Source organism: Camelus ferus, chromosome 11, assembly GCF_009834535.1.
Source record: "Camelus ferus isolate YT-003-E chromosome 11, BCGSAC_Cfer_1.0, whole genome shotgun sequence".
In the NCBI taxonomy this organism is placed as follows: domain Eukaryota; kingdom Metazoa; phylum Chordata; class Mammalia; order Artiodactyla; family Camelidae; genus Camelus; species Camelus ferus.
Window position 1 is genome coordinate 35,781,540 of NC_045706.1, and position 22,702 is coordinate 35,804,241.

General features: G+C 35.9%; 1 protein-coding gene across 12 annotated transcripts in view; it reads right to left on the reverse strand.

The window, feature by feature from the left end:
- A1CF (APOBEC1 complementation factor) overlaps positions 1-22,702 on the reverse strand; it is an 81,051-nt gene that overhangs the window by 41,840 nt on the left and 16,509 nt on the right. For 7 of the 12 annotated variants that reach the window (XM_032491421.1, XM_032491420.1, XM_032491418.1 and 4 more), the window contains exon 2: positions 11,281-11,424. The exons of 1 other annotated variant lie outside the window; for it this stretch is intronic. In XM_032491421.1, coding sequence (XP_032347312.1) covers positions 11,281-11,379 — 99 coding nt within the window. In that variant the 5' untranslated portion in view covers positions 11,380-11,424. Of the gene's footprint in view, positions 1-11,280; positions 11,425-15,310; positions 15,440-15,863; positions 15,881-22,702 lie in introns of those variants that run through there. 4 more of the 12 variants (XM_032491423.1, XM_032491425.1, XM_032491416.1 and 1 more) reach the window with 3 other exon arrangements.

Sequence of the window (22,702 nt, forward strand, 5' to 3'; positions counted from 1 at the left end):
ATGTATTAATTCATTTAATCTTCTCAACATAACCTATGAGGATGATGCTACTATTACTTACATTTTGTAGATGAGAAATCCAAGGCACAGAATGTGTCCAAAGCCCTACAAGCCGTAATTGATGAAGACAGAATTTGAATCCTGAGTCAGTGCTTGTATAACAGTTTTACTTTTTTTTTTTAATATTATCCCGATATGCTCATCTTACAGATGAGGAAACTAAATCCAGAGATATTATGTGACTTGCCTGAAGTTACACTGGTTTCATTAATTGCAGAAAACACTGGCCTAAAGGTCCTCTGGTTTTCAGTGTGGTAAATTTCTTGGTGTGTATACTGTTCAGAAGTCGTGAGTGATGACTTTTCTTCTCAGGTTTACTAGCCTCAAAATTCTGTATGCTGCGTGTCACACCTGCTTTCTGGTTCAGCTTTATCAAACATGGACAGCCAGATGGTTTGCCATCTCCTATAAACAAGCCTGTTTATAAACTAGAAGGACACTAATTAATGAACCCTCATTGAGTCTGTTTTCCTGAGTAGTAATTTCAATTCATTTAATGGTTCTTTGGAAACTTTATATTCCAAATCTGTGATCATCTTTGTGGTTCTCTTTGGTCTTTTGTTTTTTTCTTGCTAAGAGGGAAGAAATCGTTTCTGTTTCCTTACTAAACTGCTTTCAGATGTTCTCCTACCCATTTTTCAGTTGACTATATTTGTATTTATTTCTGCTCCTGTTCGCTCAGGTGCTGGACGATCTGTTCACGCTGGGTGGCATTTCTAGTCTCCACAAGCATGCCAGTCACCTGGGCCGTACCCAGAACAGTGGTTCTATGGCCGGACTCCTTGGACTTTCCTAACAGTTGATGGCAGTGCATTGAGAACTGTTGTCTATTGCAGCTCATAAATTAATACCATATTTTCCCAGATGTAGATTTGTGAGCTTGAATTAAGTTCCTTGGGAGCTTGAATTAAATTCTTTATTTGACATTATTTCTATAACTTCCCACCTGTACACCACCTGTGTATCCCAATATGGGATAGGTTTCAAGGCAGATCTAAGGATCCTTAAACAAGATGTACCCAGAGTCCTGTTAGATGTGATTTTACCTTCGGGCTGCTTATCACATTGTTGTCTAAGGAAAACAGACGGTGCTGTAGCGAATATTTGTTTTGTTACTTCTACATGAAAGTTTTGGGCTGTTGTTTGCTTACCTGCACATCTTATTAAGGTCAGTGACTTTGTGGTGGTAAAATCTATTTTAGGCTGAGAATTTCTAGAAGGCAGGATTTATTTAACTTATATATTGTAGAAGTTGGCATTACCCTTATTAGCTATTTTTTTTTTACAATCTTTGAAAGGCATAGACAATATAAATGCCAGATATTTTTCTAAAAATATGAAGAACAGTAACAGTTGTGATACAAAAACTGAATAAGTGGAATGTTGGGATGTGTAGAAATGTGGAACTATAGTTAGAAACAAAGAGGAAAAGTGAGGGCGTGAACATAATACACAAATATAGATTTAACTTTTTCATGCAGCCTCGAGTTTCTCAAAATGTGGTATGTGAAGTAGTATTAGGTAATTTATAGACCAATGTTTTATTTTAATAGTTGTGCTTTTATTCTATTGTACATTGGAAAAATGTAATTATCACATAAAACCTCTCCATATTACTTAAGTGAGAAAAAGTCTACTTCAAAATCTCAGTATTTCTACTTAAGTTATTTAGTGAATTCTAAATAAATATTATTGTTGGTAACATGTATTTGTGACAAAAATCACAAAGATGCAATGGATTTTGGCTCTTGAAAATTTACCTTTGTCTTCCTTCACAAAGCCCTCACATTTGATCTTAAAAAGATGTATAGTATGGTTTGTCCATGAAAACAACTATTAGCAAATTATGAGTCATGTTCCTGTGTCACTTTGGAAGACTGACTGCTGAAGGCCTATTGCTTAGGAAAATAGTCCTAATTTCATTTCAGGTTATTAGTTGTCTTGGGGAGGTAGAACTAATTTGTTATCAAATGATGCAGTGAATAATACCATCTTCTAATATTTTCCCTTTACCTTTAAGAATTATGTGTGACAACCACTCTTTAGGAAGTCAGAATCTCAGTCATTGAAGTATTAAAAAGCAAACAGACTTTTAAAAATAACTCATATTTTATAAAGCTTCTTGTAAGTTTTTGGCCAATTCATGGGAATATTAAATTCAGAAATATCCTTACACAAAATTAGAAATCAGAAAAACCTCTTTTTGGAGTGTATGTGTTTCTACATGAGAGACCAAGTGAAATGCCAATTTACTCCTAAGACCCTCTGTTCATATTTGCCATGAAGGTGACTAATGATAGACTGCAAAGCATGTATTATTTCGAGACCAGGATTTGCCGTGTTCATGCTCCCTTCTGGCTCTGGGCATGTGTCTTGTCACCCTGCTCCAATCTACAGGAACCTATAAATTCCATCTAAGAAATAACTAGATGAAAGCTGCTCCGTAATTACTCTCTGTACCACACTCCCATGACTTTCTCACAAGCTGAGGGAATCAGCAAGGCATTCAATCTTTCCTGACTTCAAAATTTTCACTTATAAAGAATGACTAGGTGATTTCAGAGGTCTTGTGGGGGTATTAGGATGCATGGGAAAGGGAGGCTGACTTTCACTGTATTTAAATGTGGAAAAATGTTCATAGACTGGTCTGAGTTAGTCAATAGGGTTCTTAAAGGGAATGTTGGAAAGATTTTAAAAATCAGTGTCTCCAATTGCATATCCATTTGATACCATTCCATTAATTACTTAATGACTTTCTTTGAATTGATTCACTTTCTTAAAACTTAGGCAAAAAATATATATATATATATATACACACACATACATATATATCTCGTTCTCATAAGTGGAGTATCAGTGTCACTTCCCACAAATGGAAGGTCATTATGAAAACAACTACCAAAGAAAGAAATCATAATCAAATTTTAACCAGACTTTGTTGTCTACTAAAATCTCTGAGCCCTAGTTCCGCTCTCTGTTTAAAAAGATTAGCAGGGGTTGGAGAGGTGTTTAAGATGTGCCTCCAACAACTAACTTTCCTCATCAGAAAGCTTTAAAGAGAATTGAAAATGGAGCAATTCTCTCACTATAAAATTCAAGGTTGTTTAATGCTCTGTCAATGTACATCACTTTAGCTCTCCACCCTGCACCTCTGAAACAATGTTTTTAAAAAAAAAAGATCTCAGCTGCTGAAGTCCTACCCAAATTCAGGATTGTATGGCTCTGTGATCTCACATTTTTCTCCCTAGCCCTATCTTTGCATTTCATAATAATATTTTAGTTTCTGAAGATCAAGAGCCACTTATTTTTGGTTGCTGATCATTATTAAGCCAGTAATTTGAAAAATCCTGAAGTTGCCTGCAAACAAAATCTAAAGTCCAAAATCGCCATTAGTGCTTCTGTGTATTTGAGTCATGAAATTCACACCAAGTTTTAGGCTGATAAGATGAAACACAACAGATTCTTTTAGTTTAAGGGAAAGGACTATAGTTCATATTTTGCGAAAATTTGAAACCTTACATTGAAGACCTCACATGGTAACCAACTCTCTATTAGGCTATTTAAGGAGAAATTCATTGCTGTTTGAAAATTGTTCCTGGAATGCATTTCTATTTCTTGGGCTGCTGAATTTCCCATCACGTGTCAGGTACACACAACACGCACAGAAGGATTCATAGAGCCACTCCCTCGTTTGGAAGGCTTCCACTCCAGGCTGTGGCATTTCTGGCTAGAAGGAGCAAGGCTTCTTAGGAGCTTGAAAATAAAGTTAACCTGTAGGTGCCTGGAGTGATCAGCTTAGAGAAACACATGCCTGTGATGATCTACTGGTCCCATCCTGTTCCATGCTTAGTGCCACCTATTTAAAGAATCAGTGTTCATGCTTTTGGTGAATGACCTACGTCCTTGGGACATAAACAGGTGGTGAGAACAGGCAATAGAAGAAAAAGTAGGACCCAAGAGCTATATTTTATCATGAAGTCAAATTCCTATTCCTGTCCCTAGGATTTTTGTGTGGTAGTTAGACAAGAATGTGAATGCCACAGTGTTCCTCCATCTGCAGCTCGCTGAGCTGGTTTAGTTGAAGCCGACTGTCAACTCTGGGATCCTTAGTAACTTATTTTTTTGCTGCATTATTTGTAGAAAAAAATTGCAATTTGAGAAATACCCAGGGAAAGTTACTAAAGCACATTATACCAAACCAGAAATGGGGAGGTTAATTTGAGGCACACTTAGCAGAGGGATGGTATCCTAATCAGATTTACATTGATCTAATGCCTTCCTTTGTATCTTATGGCTTGTATGTATTGAGGAATTAGTAAATTAAAATTAAAATATGTGGTTACATTGAAACTCCAAATAAGAGAATACTCATAGAAAGCTCAATTTGAGAAATAGGAATTAAAGTCTGTATTTTGTTCCTAGTTTGAGGGAATTATTCCCAGGAACAGACTGATGGCTGATTGAAAAAGGAAGAGCAGGATGAAGCGCACTTACTTCTTATTTATCTGCCTGTAATCTTAATGAATCTTTGAAACTAAGGCCTACTAGTGCCTTCACTGCTGAGAGGTGTTGTGTATTTTACGGACATTCTGGTACCAATTAATGGTTCCACCCAAGGGGTCCTTTCTGCCAAGGATGCTGTTTTGTCCTTGGCTCTTTGCAAGGTTTGTTTGCCCTTATCCTCCAAATCTCAGCTTCTATGTCATCTTATCTGAAGAAGGCCACCTGCCATTCTGTCATTCCACCTGACTTATGACATTCGTAACACTTACTTTGATCTGTAATTATTTTATTTCTGTTTTCTGTCTTCCCTTGAGTAATTTTCATGAAGGCAGGAACCAGATCTCTCTTTGTGAAACTGATCAGTGAATGAATAACTGAATGAATGAGTGTTCAGGCTTCAGTTGGTATGAGTGGGTAGGACAAGGAGTGATGTTTCTACTTCCTTTAAGGAATCTCAAACACCCATCTGTGTTATAGGATGTTTTCTTTAAAAACTGCACATTAACTTCTAACATAGAGTACTAGATTAAGAATAAGAATTGGGTGTTAGCAAGCTTTTTCTGTAAAAGGCTAGATAGTTGATATTTTAGGATTTGAAAAAACAATGCTTTGAAACTGTGAGAACCACTCCTAGCCTGCAATCACTGCAGAAACAGGTTGTGGCCACATTTGAGTCATGGGTCAGTTTGCTGACCTCTGACTTATGTCTCTCCTGAATTGTATAACTCTGGGGCTTGTTTGCCAACTGTAAAATAAAACGGTTGGGTTATATCAATATTAAATACAGATAGAACAGATACATAAAAATTAGAAAGACTAGCCTAATGAACCCAGGCACCTGTCACTCAGCTTCAGTAATGAAGTATTTTTCATAAAATTTTCCCAACTTTTCTATTCCTGATTGAATGTATCTTAGAAATTTTTCTACCTCATGAGATATTTTTCTTAAATTAAAAATTATCCATAGCTATTATAGAAAGTTTGAAATTAAGTAAAAACACAAGGAAGAGAAAACTACCCTCATCAGAGATTACACTTTATTATCGTCCAATATTTTTTGTGAATAATTACTTAAAATTTAATTTGTAAACTGATATATACAGTTTTGCATTCTGAGTTTTAACTAAACATCAAAATTGGGACATTTCTCCATGTCTTTCTTTGAAATCACAGTATTATACAACTATATAATTTGGAAATATAAGGGTAACATATTTTATATATCTAGTGATATTTTATTGGACATTTAGGATATGTCCAATATTTTTAAACATTATAAATTTCACTATGCTGAACATCCTTATGTTGAAATATTTGTCCTCATTCCTTTGGTCAGAGTATAGTCCGTTTTAAGACTCTAAACAGAAAAGTAGCCCCCACAGCTGTATTGTTCATTTAATGCAGTCTTATGTTGTTCTCTTTTATTTTGGATAAATTAATTTTCACTTTCATAATTTATATGTATTTTAGGTCAGCTGTTACACCTTATACTTCTGTAATCCCAAGGCCTAACGTTAACACACTGTGTTCAATAATAGGGATCAAGGAAACAAAACAGAAAAATAAAAACAGCAACAAAAAAACCTCTTTGTTAAGGACAACCACCTGATTAAGCAAGCAATGGTGCTCTCACACCACATAAATATTTGTGTTGTAATGATTTTTAGAAAATAGATTATCAATAGAATACTTGGACAAACTGTGTTAATACACACCCTATTTTAAATCACTTAAAATTATAAGTATCCCAAGTTTACTTTTAAAAAATTCAGATTACTTGAGGGTGACGTTTATTAAACATATATTAGCTTTAGTTGTGGTAGAATTAAAACCGATGTAAACTGAATCTACATTGGGTGGAAAGTTTTATGAAAATGTTCACCTATGAAGATGTACTTTCCTAGTTTTAAGGAGAAAATTCCAGAAGGAAGGAGCATCACATGTCACAGAGTTGATGCCCCATGTCAGTAATGCATTCTGGAGGACAGGATAATCATAAAGGGATTTTTTTTTCTTTGATTCTCAAAAGAATTATTTGGCAGTTTTGCAAAATCTGGGAAGTACAGTTAAGAGTGAAAAAGTAGGGAAAAAAAGCCCCACACATAATGCCACTGCCTGGAGGCAAAGACTGTTTACAAGCTAACGTTGCGGCACACTTCTAAATCTTTCTATGTGGCATAATGCAACTGAGTTGAAAGTTTAATTTGTCAGCGTTACACAATTTTTATCAATAATATTTATTGAACCTCTACACATGCAGAGTATTGCATTAAGGTTCTTTGATTCTTTGATGTTTCTTTGATAAAAATTTTAGCTGTCGATGTCTGAAGGTAGCCAACTATTATTAAAAAATAATACCACAAAGCGTATTTCCAACCCCTCACAAGCATGTTTTATTGCATCAGTTTGGATATAAAAGACTGACTCGTGTTATTAAGTAACCTGCAAAATTCTATTTTTGACAGCTTTATTTGTCCTGCCAGTGATAAGAGGGCATAAATTAGTCACCCTCTATTTTTTGAATTCTTGTTTTGCAAGTATTCAGCATTCAATATCAGAGACTGCAAAGATACGGCAGAAGCAGACCCTTCAAACCCTAACTTAGCAAATACCACAACATTTAAAAATGTCATTTGATGGATTTGCTCCCTGAATTGTATTAAAATGCTTATCTTCATTTTTGTACAGAGATTTTTTTAAAAAGTAAACCTGGTGTTGATCTTTTTCTTGATGATTGTATTAATATTTTCTCTAGTCCAGAGTAGGACTGAAATATTGACAAAGCTAAAGGATTTTTCCTAAACTGCAGAGTTTGAAGCTGTGTCTCAAGACATGCTGGTTTCCTCTTCTAGTTAGTCCAGTTTGCTGACCAATGACTAGATTGAACAGATGCTAGAATCACAGAATTGTGACTCAGAGACAGGGTAGTTCCTGCCCGACCTTCTGGGAAATTAAGGCCAAGGGCAGTTAAGGGATGTGTTCAAGTCCGTAGTTGTGTATAATAGAGACTAGGTTAAATTATAGGTCACTGATTTGAAGTCTTGGGTGATTTTCTACTCTTTGCCGCCAAAATCAGAAGGGATTTTCCAATGATTCAAAATGATTGAGCTGAATTATGTATATATTTACATGTGATTGGAGGATGTAGATCTAGATAGCTAGGTTTCAGAATTTTAAGTTTCTGTATTACTAGAAAATTTCTGATCCAGTAGTTCTGCTAACAAATAAGAATTATTTACAGTGAATCATTTTACAAAGTTTAGGCTCAACAAAATATTTTTAGCATGCTCTGACATAGTAATCTCTAGAATTTCAATCTTAAAGATAACATTATCACAACTCTTAGTTCTGTAAATCTTGCTGAAAGTTTTGGCCAATTGCATAGCCTATAAATCTTGGGTAGGCAACCTAACTTTCTTTGTGCCTTGTTTTCCTTATCTGGAAATTGGAGATGATCACAGCAGCTACCTCATAGGTTTGTTGTTGGGATTAAATGAATTAATAGATACAAAGCAGTTAGCATGTAAGTACCTGATAAATATTTACTATTTTGTTATTGTCATTAACTTGTGATCTAAATCATCACTATTATTATCTTTTGAATGTAATTGAATATATAAGATCAAAGCAATATTCAGGTGGCCCATAAATTTTTAGGGGTTTTTATTTGAAAACATTTTTAAATTATAAAGGTAAAATAGCCCTATTGGTTTTTTTCCTTCATAATGCAAATGTTCTTAAATAATTAGGTTTATGAAATGATCTCCATTGCTGTTTGTCTCTTTTAAATGTATTTTGTTATTTGTAAGCTTTTTACATAGCTCTAATATGTTACAAGTTTTCTGTCCTGCAGAATTTTCTAAATGGTCACCTAATGACTGATATTATTTCATTTGTAAATTTTTAAGAATTTTAAGATGGAATGGGATTCTTCTGGTCTCTCGTTTGGGTATGACACTATCCCTGGACCACCAAGCAGCACAAAGAGGTAGCAGGGAGCTGTTTAACTGTTTTGTATTCTTAACTGAACACCCTTCCCCATTCCTGAGTTTAGAAAACTACCCTACCGCTCCCCAACCCTGAGTTTAGAAAAAATATTGAAGAGTTTGAGAGGAATTTTTGGTGTTTATTCATAGATACTCGGAGACCATTACTAGTGTGTTGTAAATCCTGGTTCCCACTAATGGGGAGGAATTTTGAGGAGCTTCTCAGTTCACCTAAAGTGAGAGAGGGGAGTAAGGAAGCATTGCATAGAGCTTGAGATGTGTGCCCTGCAGCTGGGAACACACGAGGCTGGTGGGTCCAGCTCACTCCCGAAATACCTACTGAGAGCGACAGGTTGGCCGGCTGTTTTGACGGTGCTGAGGAGAGGTGGCTGCTTTGTGTCACCTGCCCCTCCGGGTTTCACTGGGTCAGAATGTGTGTTTCCAGGGGACTAGAGTTTGGCCAGATGTAAGAATCAGGGGTTATCTTCCGTCTTCTCCGAGAGGGATGCTTGGAGTGTCAAAGAGAGCTCTGAATGAGGAGACTGAGGCCCAGGAAAGTGGCCAGCCAGAGCAGAGTGTAGCAAGGTGAGAGACCCTGGCGACGGAGTGAAGGTGACTTTGATGATCCTACAGAGGATCCCAGGGCTTTACACCTGCCGGGCCCAGAGCCCAACAGCAGTGTCAGTTAAGTAAAAACGTCCCTGTCCCCTCTCCTCTTATGCTTCAGCTGAGTCAGGAATTCTAGTTAGTAAACCGGTGTAGGAAATTATGCTTCCTGAAAGCATAAAGGAGAAAAAAATAGAAATTGCCCTCCACCCTGACATATTTGGGGAAGGGAAATAGCTTTAACTTTGAATGAAGTTACATTTTTATTATCCTGGACTTGACATATTAATTATTTAGTAGAGGAGCTTTTATTAGATGAAAGTTACCAGAAAAGTCATGAGACCTGCCCTGAATTTCAACTGAGGGAAAAGAAAGAACCTGAGCCCAGAATAAAATTAAATGGACAACATATATTGTTTTAGGATTATTTCTTAGGAAGTTCTGCTTGTTGAATGTAATGATATATTCATGGTTAATAATTTCCTTTTATACATTGAGGTTTATGATGTTGAGATATTAGAAATAGTGTCACACTAGACAGGTTTATATATGTATTTATCTTTATATTTCAGATCATTAGAGATTTATTCCCAGAAGGGGAATACCTTTATGTATGAATATTGACAAATTGCTTTTCAAAAGGGTTTATATGCTCTCCATCATCACTGTCTTTGCATGAGTGTTGCAGATACAAAGAAGTTAAAAAGATAAACTGATTTAAAACATTTTTGATTTTATAATATGTATGAAACTGCTGATTACAAAAGGAAAAAAAAAACCCTTCTTTTCAACCAACTGTACCTGAGCATATATTTTAAAAAATTACTGTTTTAAGTGGATCTGTTTTATATACTATAAATTCTATAGAATTTTCTCTATGGATTATGAAATACCCCTTTATGTGGGAGAAGACTGCATAAAGATTTTTAATCAGGCAATCATTTTGAAGCACATTAAATTTGGAGATGAAGATATTTAAAAGTTTATTAATGATCCTAAATAGACTTTTATTAAGCATTAAAAACTAGTAATACTTTCGTATCTCCTTTGACCTAAGTGAAACTTTTAGAAGTCTACCATGAGATAATACTTTCTGAAGTCTTAAAAAAGCCTAAATACGCTTCAGTGTGATGAAAAATTAGAAATAATTTTGAGCATTATATTGTCTCTAACAAAGCATTCTATGACTTAGAAGATTGTTGCAAAATGTACTACATTCAGTTTTCCACTGATCTGACAAAGGAACATGTAATAAAGGACACTGCTGTATATTTTATTGTTATTCACAAATGACTTTTGTATTCATAACAGCACAGAGATTTGGTTAAGTTAGGAAAGTATGTGGGTGAAAGATTATAGCTGAGAATTAAAATACTTTGTCACACTGTAAAAAGAGCAACATTATTTCTTCAAATAAGATAATTAATTTGTATGTCTAACATTAGTTTGTTTTTAATGTATCGTAAGCTCTCTAAAGGAGGTTATCATAAAGACAATAATAATATACAGGTAATTCTTGAAAACCAATGACTATGAACAGACAGCTTTAGGATATTATGTCTTCTCCTCTTTTCAGAAATGCTGACCATGGAGATAAATGATTGTATACCCTGAACTGATTGGGTAGTTATTACGAGAAAATATCCTAGAATAGCTGGGCTTACCAAAAGTCAACCTTTGGAGCCCTCATCTAGACGTTGTTTTGTATCTGTCGTCAGAAATCTCTCTGGAAACTAAGGCCAGTTCCTGGGTAGTTTGTTCTCTGTTGATTTTTGAAACATTAGCTTGGTTCTACTTCACTGACAGCTTTGAGTGATGAATTCCAGCTGCCTTTTCTTATACTAAACTGGCCTTTCAAAACTGTGATAGTCTTTATGACTGTGAACATAGCTCTGCTTCCAAATGACAAGCAAGATTGAGTTGATAACCCAGAGTAGAAAGAACATCACCTGTAAGGTCACCTGCAAAACTGAAATGATCCAATCTCCTTTCCCCGTGGAAAGGAACAGCCATCTAAAGAGTTACGCAGCTGACTGATCACATTGTGCACCTTAGGACCACTAATATCCCCACCGCTCTGTGAATTCAGCAGTGAGTCTCAGCAGATGTCACAAGAAATTCCTACCTGGACCAAGCTATATCCTGTGCGCTGGACCAGTGCGCGGAGGGCTGCTTCCTTCTGGGTGCCGCTCAATCCATCCCCGGATTTGTGATTTGATTCCATTGAGGGTGATTATCAGCAAAAAATCAGGTTAATTAGGGTTGCTCACTGAAACCAAATTTAAGATAAATCAAGTAAATTACTATTGCCAAGTCCAAACTTGTCCTTTTCATGAAGGACATCTTCAGGAAACATTCTCTATAAATGAGTCATTAAGGTTAGAGCAACTAACAGACTCCCACAAACAAGGTCACTTAAATGTCCTTGTTAAAAGAGTTTTTCCTTTAAAATGTTCAATTTTAGTTGAAATTTAGAAAAAAATGAAAACGATCCTTTTCCACTTAGAATGCAGATGAGTGATTCTCAATCCAATTATCTCAGAATGTCACCAAATGCTCAAAAACAAATTTGTTCTTGCCAATTAAAAGAATATGCAGAATGGTCCTTGCAGATGTGGAAAGAGAGCACTGTTACTATATTCAATCAACGAGGATATGGTCTGGAGATCCGGAAGGTTTTAGCTTCATTTATCTGTTATGTCTGTTACCTAAGACATTTCTCTACTTATTCTCCAAAGATAAATTTCTAGACCAGAGTGTACTGATGTCAGATATGCAGAAGTCATTATGCAAATTATTCTGTAATAAAAATGTCACATGGGTTTTAACAAAACACAATGGATCCTTTTGAATGGTGTTGGAAGGGCCTACTGACACCTGGATTATATATCACACAGACCACTCAAGAGGGCATGAAACCCATTGTGAGATCTAGGAAATTAGAAAAATTTACATATGTCCATGTTTATGTATGTGGATATGAGTACGAAATTTCATCATTTTATTATCTATACTTTATATTTCAACCCCATTCCAAATGTGATAGTTGCTCAAATTCACAGGTTCCCAGTGCAAGCACATGTCCATGGTGAAGATCCCAGGCTATGGTGGTGCAAGGTCCTGTAGGCTCCCATGTACAGAGGGGAGTGTGTTGATCTGCTAGGTTAGAGTGGGAATGATTCAGTGAAGGTTCTGTGCTGGGTTTTCACTTCTGTGCTTAATGTTCTTTGCTAGCTAAGACAGAGGAAGCTTGTTTTACAATGTTTTGAATCACATGCAAGTCTAATGTATTTCACTATCGGGCCTTTAAAAACTTCTCTGTCCTGTGCATTGGGATTTCCTATACTGCTTTGGTTTTCATTTAAATATTCTGAATAAATGGACCATTAATAATTCAGGAAATGGATAAAAAATTGGGTGACAACAGTGAAGCTGAGATAATCATTTCAATAAAATGCAGCTTCAAAGTATTCTGTTTATTAAAGTAATAGAATAAAAAGTTCCCAAGCTAATAGACAGGCATCATCTAGAAAGTAATATTTTCAATATAATGTAGAAAACCATAGGAAAAAAATGAGATTTCCAGAGAGAGATGATTCATTAGCTGTTACAGGGATCGAACAGTTTCATGGCCTGAAGATAAGCCTGGCCATTCCTGCCCTCAGCTTTTCTCATAATTCTTGCTTGCTTCTGACTCAGGTCAATTCAGTTTCATTCATTCATTCTCTCAAGAAATATTTAGTTAGTGTTCTTGGTATGCCAGCTTCACTCCCTGTCCAGCTTTAGGACATTGTATGTGTGTTGGGGGGGAAGGTATTCCTTTCTTCAATGGAGGTACTGGAGATTGGACCCAGGACCTCATGCATGCTAAGCACGTGCTCTACCACTAAGCTCTACCCATCCCACCTTCTTTTTTTTATTGAAATATAGTTGATTGACAATGTTGTGTTAGTTTTTGGTGGATAGCATAGTGATTCAGCCAAAGATACGTATTTTTTTCATATTTTTATCATTATAGATCATTACAAGATATTGAATATAGTTCCTTGTGTTTTATGGACAGTTGGTTAACTCAGTTAACACACCAGTTTCTGTGTCTGTACTTTACAAAAGGCAAAATTGGTTAGTTGGTTGGTTTTAAATCCTAACTTTATATCTTGGCTAAAACAAATTAGAAAGTATTTTCTGACAGTGGTGATTTGATATATATGTAGCAATCCAGGTTGGGACATGCAGCTTTAGGGACACATTTATAGTGTAAATACTCTTTCTGTGGCTACTTTCAAGGTAGGGGTAAAATAAGACCTGTATTCAGTTTATAATCCTAACTTCTGGTGATGCAGTCATAGAAACCCCTATGAAACTATATACATCCTCTTAAAAAGTAAAGCTACAAAAGGCATTTTGAGGTTTTAGAAAGAAACTAGCCTTTAAGACAAATTCTAACTCTTGCACTTTTCCCAAACATTGGGAATTGTAAGTTCATCAGGACACTCTCACATGCTCCCATAGTGCTGGATTTAACCTGTAAGGGCAGGGAGGCCATGGATGGACTGGGTTCTAATAAGGTTAGCCTTGCTTGTCTTACAGATGTTTGAAGGCAAAGTCTATTACCTTTTAGCCAAGTTGTAGATTTGCTCTTTGCTGAACTTCATCTTCTCCATCAAAAGATAGCGATTCATGGTGAAACGACAAGTTTTATTTGCAAAACCTAACTTTAGTTTTGGTTAATTATTAATAAAGGTGGCTAAAGATATTTTGAGATCGGAAAGGACTTTTGATCATATGTAGGTTCACCCTGACATTATTGAGAAAATCTGTATGACATCTCAATATAGTATCAAGTCACTGGAAATCAGGACATAGAAATAAAGTTCAGAATTTGCCATAGAAGAAACTTGATCGTCAATGTTTATTTCTCAAAAACAACACCCTCTTTCAACACTGACCAAAGCTAAGGGGTGAACTTGAATCCAAGGTAAATATTTTCTCAAGCAAGTTAAACTTTTGTTAAAAAATTTGGTCAGTTTGAAAGAAAGGTTTTGCAATACATTTTCTGATTTAACACCTCTAATTCAAAACCTACACAGAGCAAGCATTAAGACCATTGGAGCTCAAGGAGCTCAAGGAGGGCACTCATAAGCATTTATCACTTACTCATTCAGAAATTAGTTACTGGTACCTACTATCATCCAAGAATTTTTTGAGACACTGAGGATATAGCAGAGAACAGGACAAACCCCTCTTCACCCCAAAATCTCATGGAATTTTATGGTCGATGAGAGAAACAATAAATAAGGTAAATAAGCCAAAAGTCCACTGTGCTTATGATAATTTATAACATGGAGTATATGTGTTGGGTGGGAAGAAATTTTAGATAGTGCAGTCCTGATAGAGTGAATCAGGGAAGAGACCTCGGTGAAGTAAAGGGTGTATTTGGGGAAGAGCCTTCCAAGAAGAGGTCCTGGCAAGTGTAAGGGTCCTGAGGTAAGAGCTTGTTGGTGAAGCAGTAAGGAGGCCCACATGGAGGGGGCAGAGCTGAGTGAGTGAGAAGTGGAAGCTGGGGTCAGGGAGATAATGGCAGACCAGGTCATGAAGGGCATTGTCGGTCACAGTAAGGACTTTGGCTTTCACCCTGAGATGCGAAGCCAGAGAATGGACAAGTTTACCAGGACCACTCTCACCATGGAGGAGACATTGAAGGGGACTGAAGGCTGGGACTGAGGGGAAGCAAGGAAAACAAGTAATGCCTACATTCTGGTCCCTTTTTTTAAATTTAAAATTTTGTTATTTTGTTCATCATGGATTTGTGGGTATAAATTTGATTTAAAAATATTGCACTAAAATATGATTTGTCTTGATTACTGAGGTTTTTGATGCCTCTTACATTTTTGCATTCGAGGCAGTGCCTCACTCCAGTTGGTTAGAGGGATCTAGGGGAGAAGCAGGGAGACCTGTGAGAGACCACTACAACATCTAGGAAAGAAATAGGGGTGGCGTGGACTAGAGAGATGACCATGGGGGTGGTGAAAGCGATCAAACTGTGGAATATATTTTACAGATAAGTTGGATGCACTGTGAGAGGGAAAATGAGAACTTGAGGATATCATCCAGTTTTTTCGCCTGGGCAGCAAGAGGAATAGAGTTACCATTACCTGAGATGAGGAATAGCGAGTTTGTGGAAGAAGAGCAGGAGCTCAGTTGGAGGCACGTTGATTTTGAGATGCCCATTAGGTCGCCATGTAAACAGGTTCAGGGCACTGTTAGATGTACGAGTCAGAATTCTATGGGAGATTGACAGACAGGAGATGTTAATTTGGAAGCTACCTGCATAGAGGTGATGGTGAAGCTGTGAAATTGAATGAGATCGTCTAGGTACTGAGTGCAGAAAATAGATCAAGGACTGATCTCTAGACTACTCTGACTTTTGGAAGTCAGAGAGACAAAAGAGGAACCAGCCAAGGCGAGTGAGATGAGGCAGCCAGAAAGGTAGGAGGCGAATCAGGTGAGTGAAGTAGGGTTGGAAGCCAAGTCAGAAAAGGATTTTGGAATCAAGTAAATGGTCAGGGGTGCCAGGTTCTGTTGAGTCAAGTAAGATGAAGCTTGAATAGGGATGCAGACCCCAGAGCTAGACTTCCTGGGTTCACATCCTCATTCTGCCTCTTACTGTGTGCCCTGGGAAGGTTCCTTAAGCTCCTGGTAACTCACGCTCTTCAACTGAGGAAGCAGTAGTATTTCTTTTGGGCTCGTTGTGAATATTCACGTGAGCATATATGTTGAAAGGGCTTTGGAAGACTTCCTGGAACATAATAAGTGCTGGATTAGTGTTAGACATAGATAAATAACATATAAAAGGAGAAAAGGAGAGGCAAGACTAAGTACTCCCAACTTCTCAGATTGTGCAGTAAGAAATTCCAGGGGTTTCCGGATGGTTATCTAGGTGAGAACGGCTGAGAGAAGAAGGGGGCAGAGAACTGGAAGTTGGGTGGATGAAGTTTATAGGCAATATTATAGGAAAGAATCATGGATCCTCCTCCCCCCAGCATCAGTTTGCTCATTTGTGAATTGGGGTAACAGGCAGGCTGTGACCTTGCACTTGTGAAGATGAAATGAGGACACCTGTGTAGTGTTAGGTCCAGCATACAGCAGGTACTCCACCCTGACTGCTACTGGTGGTAACTCATGTTGGAGAAGTGGAGGGGAGGAATAGCAAAGAGATTCCAGAAAGGGTCTGCTGGATGTGACAGCATTTCCTTTGTGTAATTTCCTTCCCTTCTCTTTCCTCATTCATTCTGACAATAACATTCTAATAATGCAAAACACAAAACAAAACCCCAAAACAACAAAAAACCAGAGACCTCTTCTAGCTCTGCCAACTTGCATTAATCTGCCTTCAGTGTCTCCTCATCCTCTATTTTCTTAGCAAAGGAATACTTTGTTCAAATTGTACTTAACACCAAACCTGCCGTATGAAAATGCTCCCCTCTTTTGTTCCTCTGCGTCCATCCAGTGGAAACTGAGTCTTAGTTTCCTAACCTACAAAATTGAGGACAATACTGGTTCCTACTTCATAGGGTTGTTTTTCAGGATTAAGTATTTAAAATGTATTCATATTTAAAGTGGCTCCTGACACTTAATAACTACCTAGGAAGTGTTAGCTATTTTATTATTAATCTCTGATTCCAAGGGGTTGAATTGCAAAACCACTTGCTGGGAGGATAAAGTCCCAAGTCCTTAGCATGAACATCACCTCTTCAAGACTAGCTCCCAGGCTCCCCTCCCAGTGTCATTCACATCCCCTGCTACTGGGAATTCTCACGTGTTCTTACATTTCTGGGTTCTTGGCTTCAAATGCCTTTTCTTCCTTCCTTCCTTCCTTCCTTCCTTCCTTCCTTCCTTCCTTCCTTCTCTATATATACATACAGACATATATATATATACACACACATATGTATAGTCAGTTTACAATGCTGTCAGTTTCTGGTGTACAGCACAATATTTTAGTCATGTAGGAACATACATATATTCATTTTCGTTTTATTTTTCACAATACATTACTACAAGATATTGAATATAGTTCTCTGTGCTAAACAGTATGAACTTGTTGTTTATCTATTGAAATATCCTTTCCTTCCCTTCTCTTCTCACATCTTACCTCACTACAATGGTCCTGTTGACCCTTCCAGACTTGATGGAAACATTGTCTGCTCTGTGATGCTTCCTTTGATACTCTCTGTGGGCAGTCTTAGGTGCCATGTCCTTAATGCTCTCAGGAAAGCTTGTACATCCCTCTGCCGTTGCAGACAGTACTGTAATTATTTGCTTACCTAACTAGACTGCGATCTATCTTCCTGAGAGTAGGGACTGCACTGTACTCATCTTTGCCCAGAAGGCTTAGCCTGACGTTATGCTAAGTGCTCAATAAATACTTGGGGAACAAACGGAAGACTTTGGATCAGCTCTTTATAAATTATAGTGACTTGCACTGGACCAGAAGTAAAATGAGTTTGCATCTAATCTCCTAACACATATTATTATTCTTGTTCCAATCATTTCCTGAAAGTTCTGTGCTAGAATTAATCTACTTTCTGTGAGAAATTGATTTGAGTGGTTTATCTGCATTTATGAATGTGTCCTCATATTTGGGAGAGTAAAATTTTATAAGAGTAAAATTTTGTGTGCAAAGCAGTTGAAAAATAGAGTTGACATTTGGATTCACTTTTTTTCTCAATGCCTTTCTGGTTTTATATTTGAAATACAAAATATATATATATGTATGTATAAAATACTTATATTAGAGCCTATTTGATGAAGAAACAAGAAGCTAGAAGTTATTGGGGGTTCAAGATTTCTGCCTTCCTGAAAGTCACAGGTGGATTGGAACAAACAGCTCACCTCATCATTTGGCTGAGACTGCTCAATAGAAATTTCCAGAGTTCACTGTTAGGACAGATCAGAGCTGCTGTTCCTGACCCTTGACCCTGATGGCCTCCAGTGCCAGTGGGTCCTGGCTCAGGGAAAGTGGCAGGGAACAAAGATAAGAAGGAAGCTGGAAAAGAGAAGCAGATGGGGGGAGGGGTAGATTATGACTCTCAGATCTAGAGCTGTCAGGAAGATACTGTATACTGCTCTTAAATTACAACCCTAGTCTATAAAGGAGAAAAGCATCCCTAAAAAATTGTACACACAAATAGGGTTCACATAGAAAGCCAAGTTGTGGAAGAAAAATATGACAACATAAGAGAATTTTAGGTGGTATTTGTTACCTAGATTTGTCTGAACTTATGGCAATGTGGGAAGCCCTAATGGAACATAAGTTCCCTCTGCAATGAAAACAGAGAAAGTGGGAAAGCACGTTGTTTGTTTGTTTTTAAAGTCCCTCAAAACAGTAAACTGGGAAAGACATGAGACAAAGGTAAGAGAGGTTCATGATGGAAAAGCACACTTAACGAGTGAAGACAGAATAGCTTGGAAAAGCAAAAGCTGGAATAGAAGCTGTGAATGAACGATAGGCAGGGGAGAACGAAAAGGAGATGAAGGATAAAGACAGAGAACCAAAGTCAGAAGATTTCTTGGTGAAAAACTAAATGGAGTAATTATCCTCAATGTTAACAAAAAGGTCAACGCATGTTTAAGGTCAGTTACAGTCATACAATGCCAGGCATTGTGCTAGACACTTTTTAGAGTAGGAAATGAAGTAGCTTTGTTAGTATTATCACTTCTGTCTTATGTTTTTTTTTCCAAAGAGGACAGATAAGGAAACTGGATGGGCAGTAAGACTGTTTCTAACTTGGTAAGCAGAGGAGAGGTGTTCTTTGTGATCGGGGAGGCCTGTACTAACAGTGTGCCCAGGTGAATTTCAAATTGATGAAATTCACTTGCCATGGGGACCTCTCCAACCCAAATCCAGTTTTTCCCCAATGCTTTATTGTGCGCTGATTTTGTATGATGTAGGCTAGACATCACTCCTACGCAACATACAAGTTATGCAAGTGGTTTTATCATGAATTTCAGTCTTCTAGTCTCTCTGGGGAATTTTACACAGAAGGAGTTCCAAATTGTATTCAAATGGTTTGTGAAGGACTTAGGATCAAAGTTTACACACTGGCCTAATGAGGCTAAATAAAAATTACTTTGTATTACTTGATAAAAATATAAATTAGTTCTAATATTCTAATATTCTCTTTGGGAAAATGTTTGCAGTCAGTTGTAGGCTCATTTTGAAAGTGATTTAATGTGATAGCCCTTTATCTGGCCATGCATCATGACCCAGAGCAGAGTTAACAGAGAATATGCATACGTAAAATTCCAAAGTGTAGGCATAAAAACACCACACAAAGTCCTAATACATGGCATCTTGTTTTTAAAAAGCAATATATATCAGCAAAAATTAAATTAACCAGAATCCCTTCTGTGTTTTTCAAGTATTCAATGAATCATGGGTTAATTTGGCCCTGGTCAGTTTGGGCTTAGGCAAGGCTTAAAATAAAGAAAAATAAAACTTGTTCATAGCAGGTGTATGAATTTTACCTTTAATTATTGACAAAATCTTCTTTCTATAGTAAGTTTCCCATTTTTAGAGAAGGACAAGCTTGAATTTAAATTTTAGTTCTGCCATCATGATTTTAACTATTCCAAGACACCGTTTCCTATTTTAAAAGAAGAATAGGAACACTGATACTTAAAGGGTTTTCTTTCCTTTTTTTTTTTTGTAAACAAAGGATCAAATAAATCAGATAATGGATATGAGAGCATCTAACAAAGTGCTTGGCAGACAGAAGATGCTCAGTAAACATTCTTTGTTTGTTCCTTATCTGCTGCTGCATCAGTTGATTTATTTAGCCCTCACCTGTGGTTCTCTGAATGGTTATTCTCCTTTCTAGAAACTGTTCAAGGTGAACAGAAATGCAGTTTTGAATGTATTATCTTGACTTCTTTAATATTGCTTTTGTTGCTGGTGGTGATATTTTTTTTTATTAATTTTAATTTTAATTTTAATTTACTTAACTTATTTTTTTCAGGCTTTCTAGAGAGTTTTTTTTTTAACTAAAGTATAGTCAGTTTACAATGTTTTGTTAATTTCTTGTGTACAACACAGTGATTCAGTTATACATATATATATATTTCTTATTTTTTTATTATAAGCTATTACAAGGTATTGATCGTAGTTCCCTGTGCTGTACAGTAGGACCATGTTGTTTATCTATTTTATATATAATAGTATCTCCAATCTTGAACTCCCAATTTATCCCTCCCCCCCTTCATATTGCTTTAATAATCCAGTTATTTCATTGGTTTTCATTTCTGAGTAGGAAACATCTTTCAGGTCCTCAATGTGTGCGTGTGTGTGTTTCTCGTAGAGCGTGTTAATGTAATGAAAATTAGATACAACTGAAACATCCGGTGATAAAAAAAGTAATATATGAATAAAAAAATACAACGCATAGAATTGTTGTTCTAGGAGAACATGTAATTTATGCAGCTATTTGTGAAATATAATCAAGTAAAAAGGCAGGTTACAAAACAATGTGTAGTGTTAATTTTTGTATTCATATGACTAATTATAAAAGGCTAACTGGTAGTATCTGAGTGATGCATAATGAATTTTTTTTTATCATTTTTGCTTATTATTTTGGTTTTATATAATATAAAGCTCTTACTCTAATTTAAAAAGTAAATTATGTTAAATGAATGTCAGTGAAAACTGGTCACCAAAAACTGAGATGTGGTCAAATTCTGTTCTAATGAAACTGTTTATTTTCAGCGTTTCTCTAATAAGTGATAATCATTCAACTGAAGAGGCTAAGAAAAGAGCAAAATAGACTAAAAGAAATCAGAAGTAATTAAAGATAAAAGTAAGTTAATAAAACAGAAAAATCTGCAGGCTTGATAAATACATGTAAGAACTGATTGAAGAGATGGGTAAATTAGCACACCTTTGGCAATCTTGACAAGGTAAAAAGGAGAAAACATTTTAAAAACAAAGGAAAAATGAATATAACCACAGATTAAGACACTTTTTAATCAATAAACTGAAAAATTAGATGCAGTAACCAATTACCTAGAAAACTGAATTTTTAACATTGCTTTAAGGGTAAGTTAAAAATGTAAATAAATTAACACCTGTAAGCTGTATTGAGAAAAATTCATTATTTTCCTCCTAAATAACACAAGGACCAGATGGTTTTATCAGGCAAGTTTTACAAACTTTAAGTTTTCTTAAATAAGTTTGAAAACTAATTTAAGAAATAACTTTTTATTTTTAAAAGCCTTTGAAGCATAGAATAATAACAGAAAGCTTATGAAATTATCAATAGATTAAGCATGGTACAAAGCCAGACAAATATATTACAAAACAGAAAACTATAGACGAATATCACAAGTGTAGGTATGAACTGCATACAGCAAAGTATCAAAAGACTAACGTACAATAAACATGATGGGCTTATTACAAGGATACAAAGATTATTCAATAGTAGGGATTCTGTTGATTTAAGTAATTCAATTGATAAGAAAAAACAATCATCCCAATATATGGAAAAGTGGCACTTAAAAAAATTCAACACCCACTACTGGATTGAAAAAAAAAAAAAAAGAACTCTTAGTAAGTTAGTAGAATAAAATATCCTTAAATTGATATAGTATCTGTCAGAAACGTGTGGCAAACATCATACTTAATATTGAAATACTGAAATCATTTGTTTTCATGAAAAACAAGTTAATCAACTATATAAACTATTTGAACTAATAAAAGAATACTATAAGGATGTTTAAAAAATGTTCTCTATTTAAACAGAAGAGGACAAATGAAATGTAATGACAATCTGAAACATAGAAACACAATCTATCAAATAAGAATAAACTTAATGTGAAATATCCAAAATCTATGTGAAGAAAATGGTAAAACTCTACTGAAGGATCTAAAAGCCTGGATAAATGGAAGTCTTACTATTGTAAAGATCAGTTCTTTTGAAATTATTAACTAATGCAATATCAATTTAAATTCCAATAAAATTATTTTGAAATTTAACAAACTGATTCTAAAGTTCATTTGCAGGAAAGATGTGCAATAAATATCACAACATGTATTGAAAGTATAAAAGTATTTGGAACTATCCTAATCAAAAATTTAAAAAGGCAGTACTGATCATTTTTTAATATACAGAAGTATCAAATCGCTATGTTACACACCTGGAACTAACATAGTGTTGTAGGTCAATTATACTTCAATAAAAAAATAAATAGTCAAATCGATTGATGGAATGGATAAAAAGTCTAGATCCATAGTTTATATTGGAACTGCCAATAGGTGCTCTTTCAAATCATAGTGAGATCACAGATGATTTGAGAAGAAGATGAAGTTGCCATAATCCCACCTCACAACATATACCAGAATTCTAAGTGGATAAAAGACAGAACCTTTAAAAAGGTTGCATCACTACTAGAAGAAAATATGGGAGAACATTTTTATAATCTTGTGATGCAGAAGGTGTTCCTAATAAAGCATCTCAAAAGCCATAAATGAAGACTAACAAATTTGACTACAT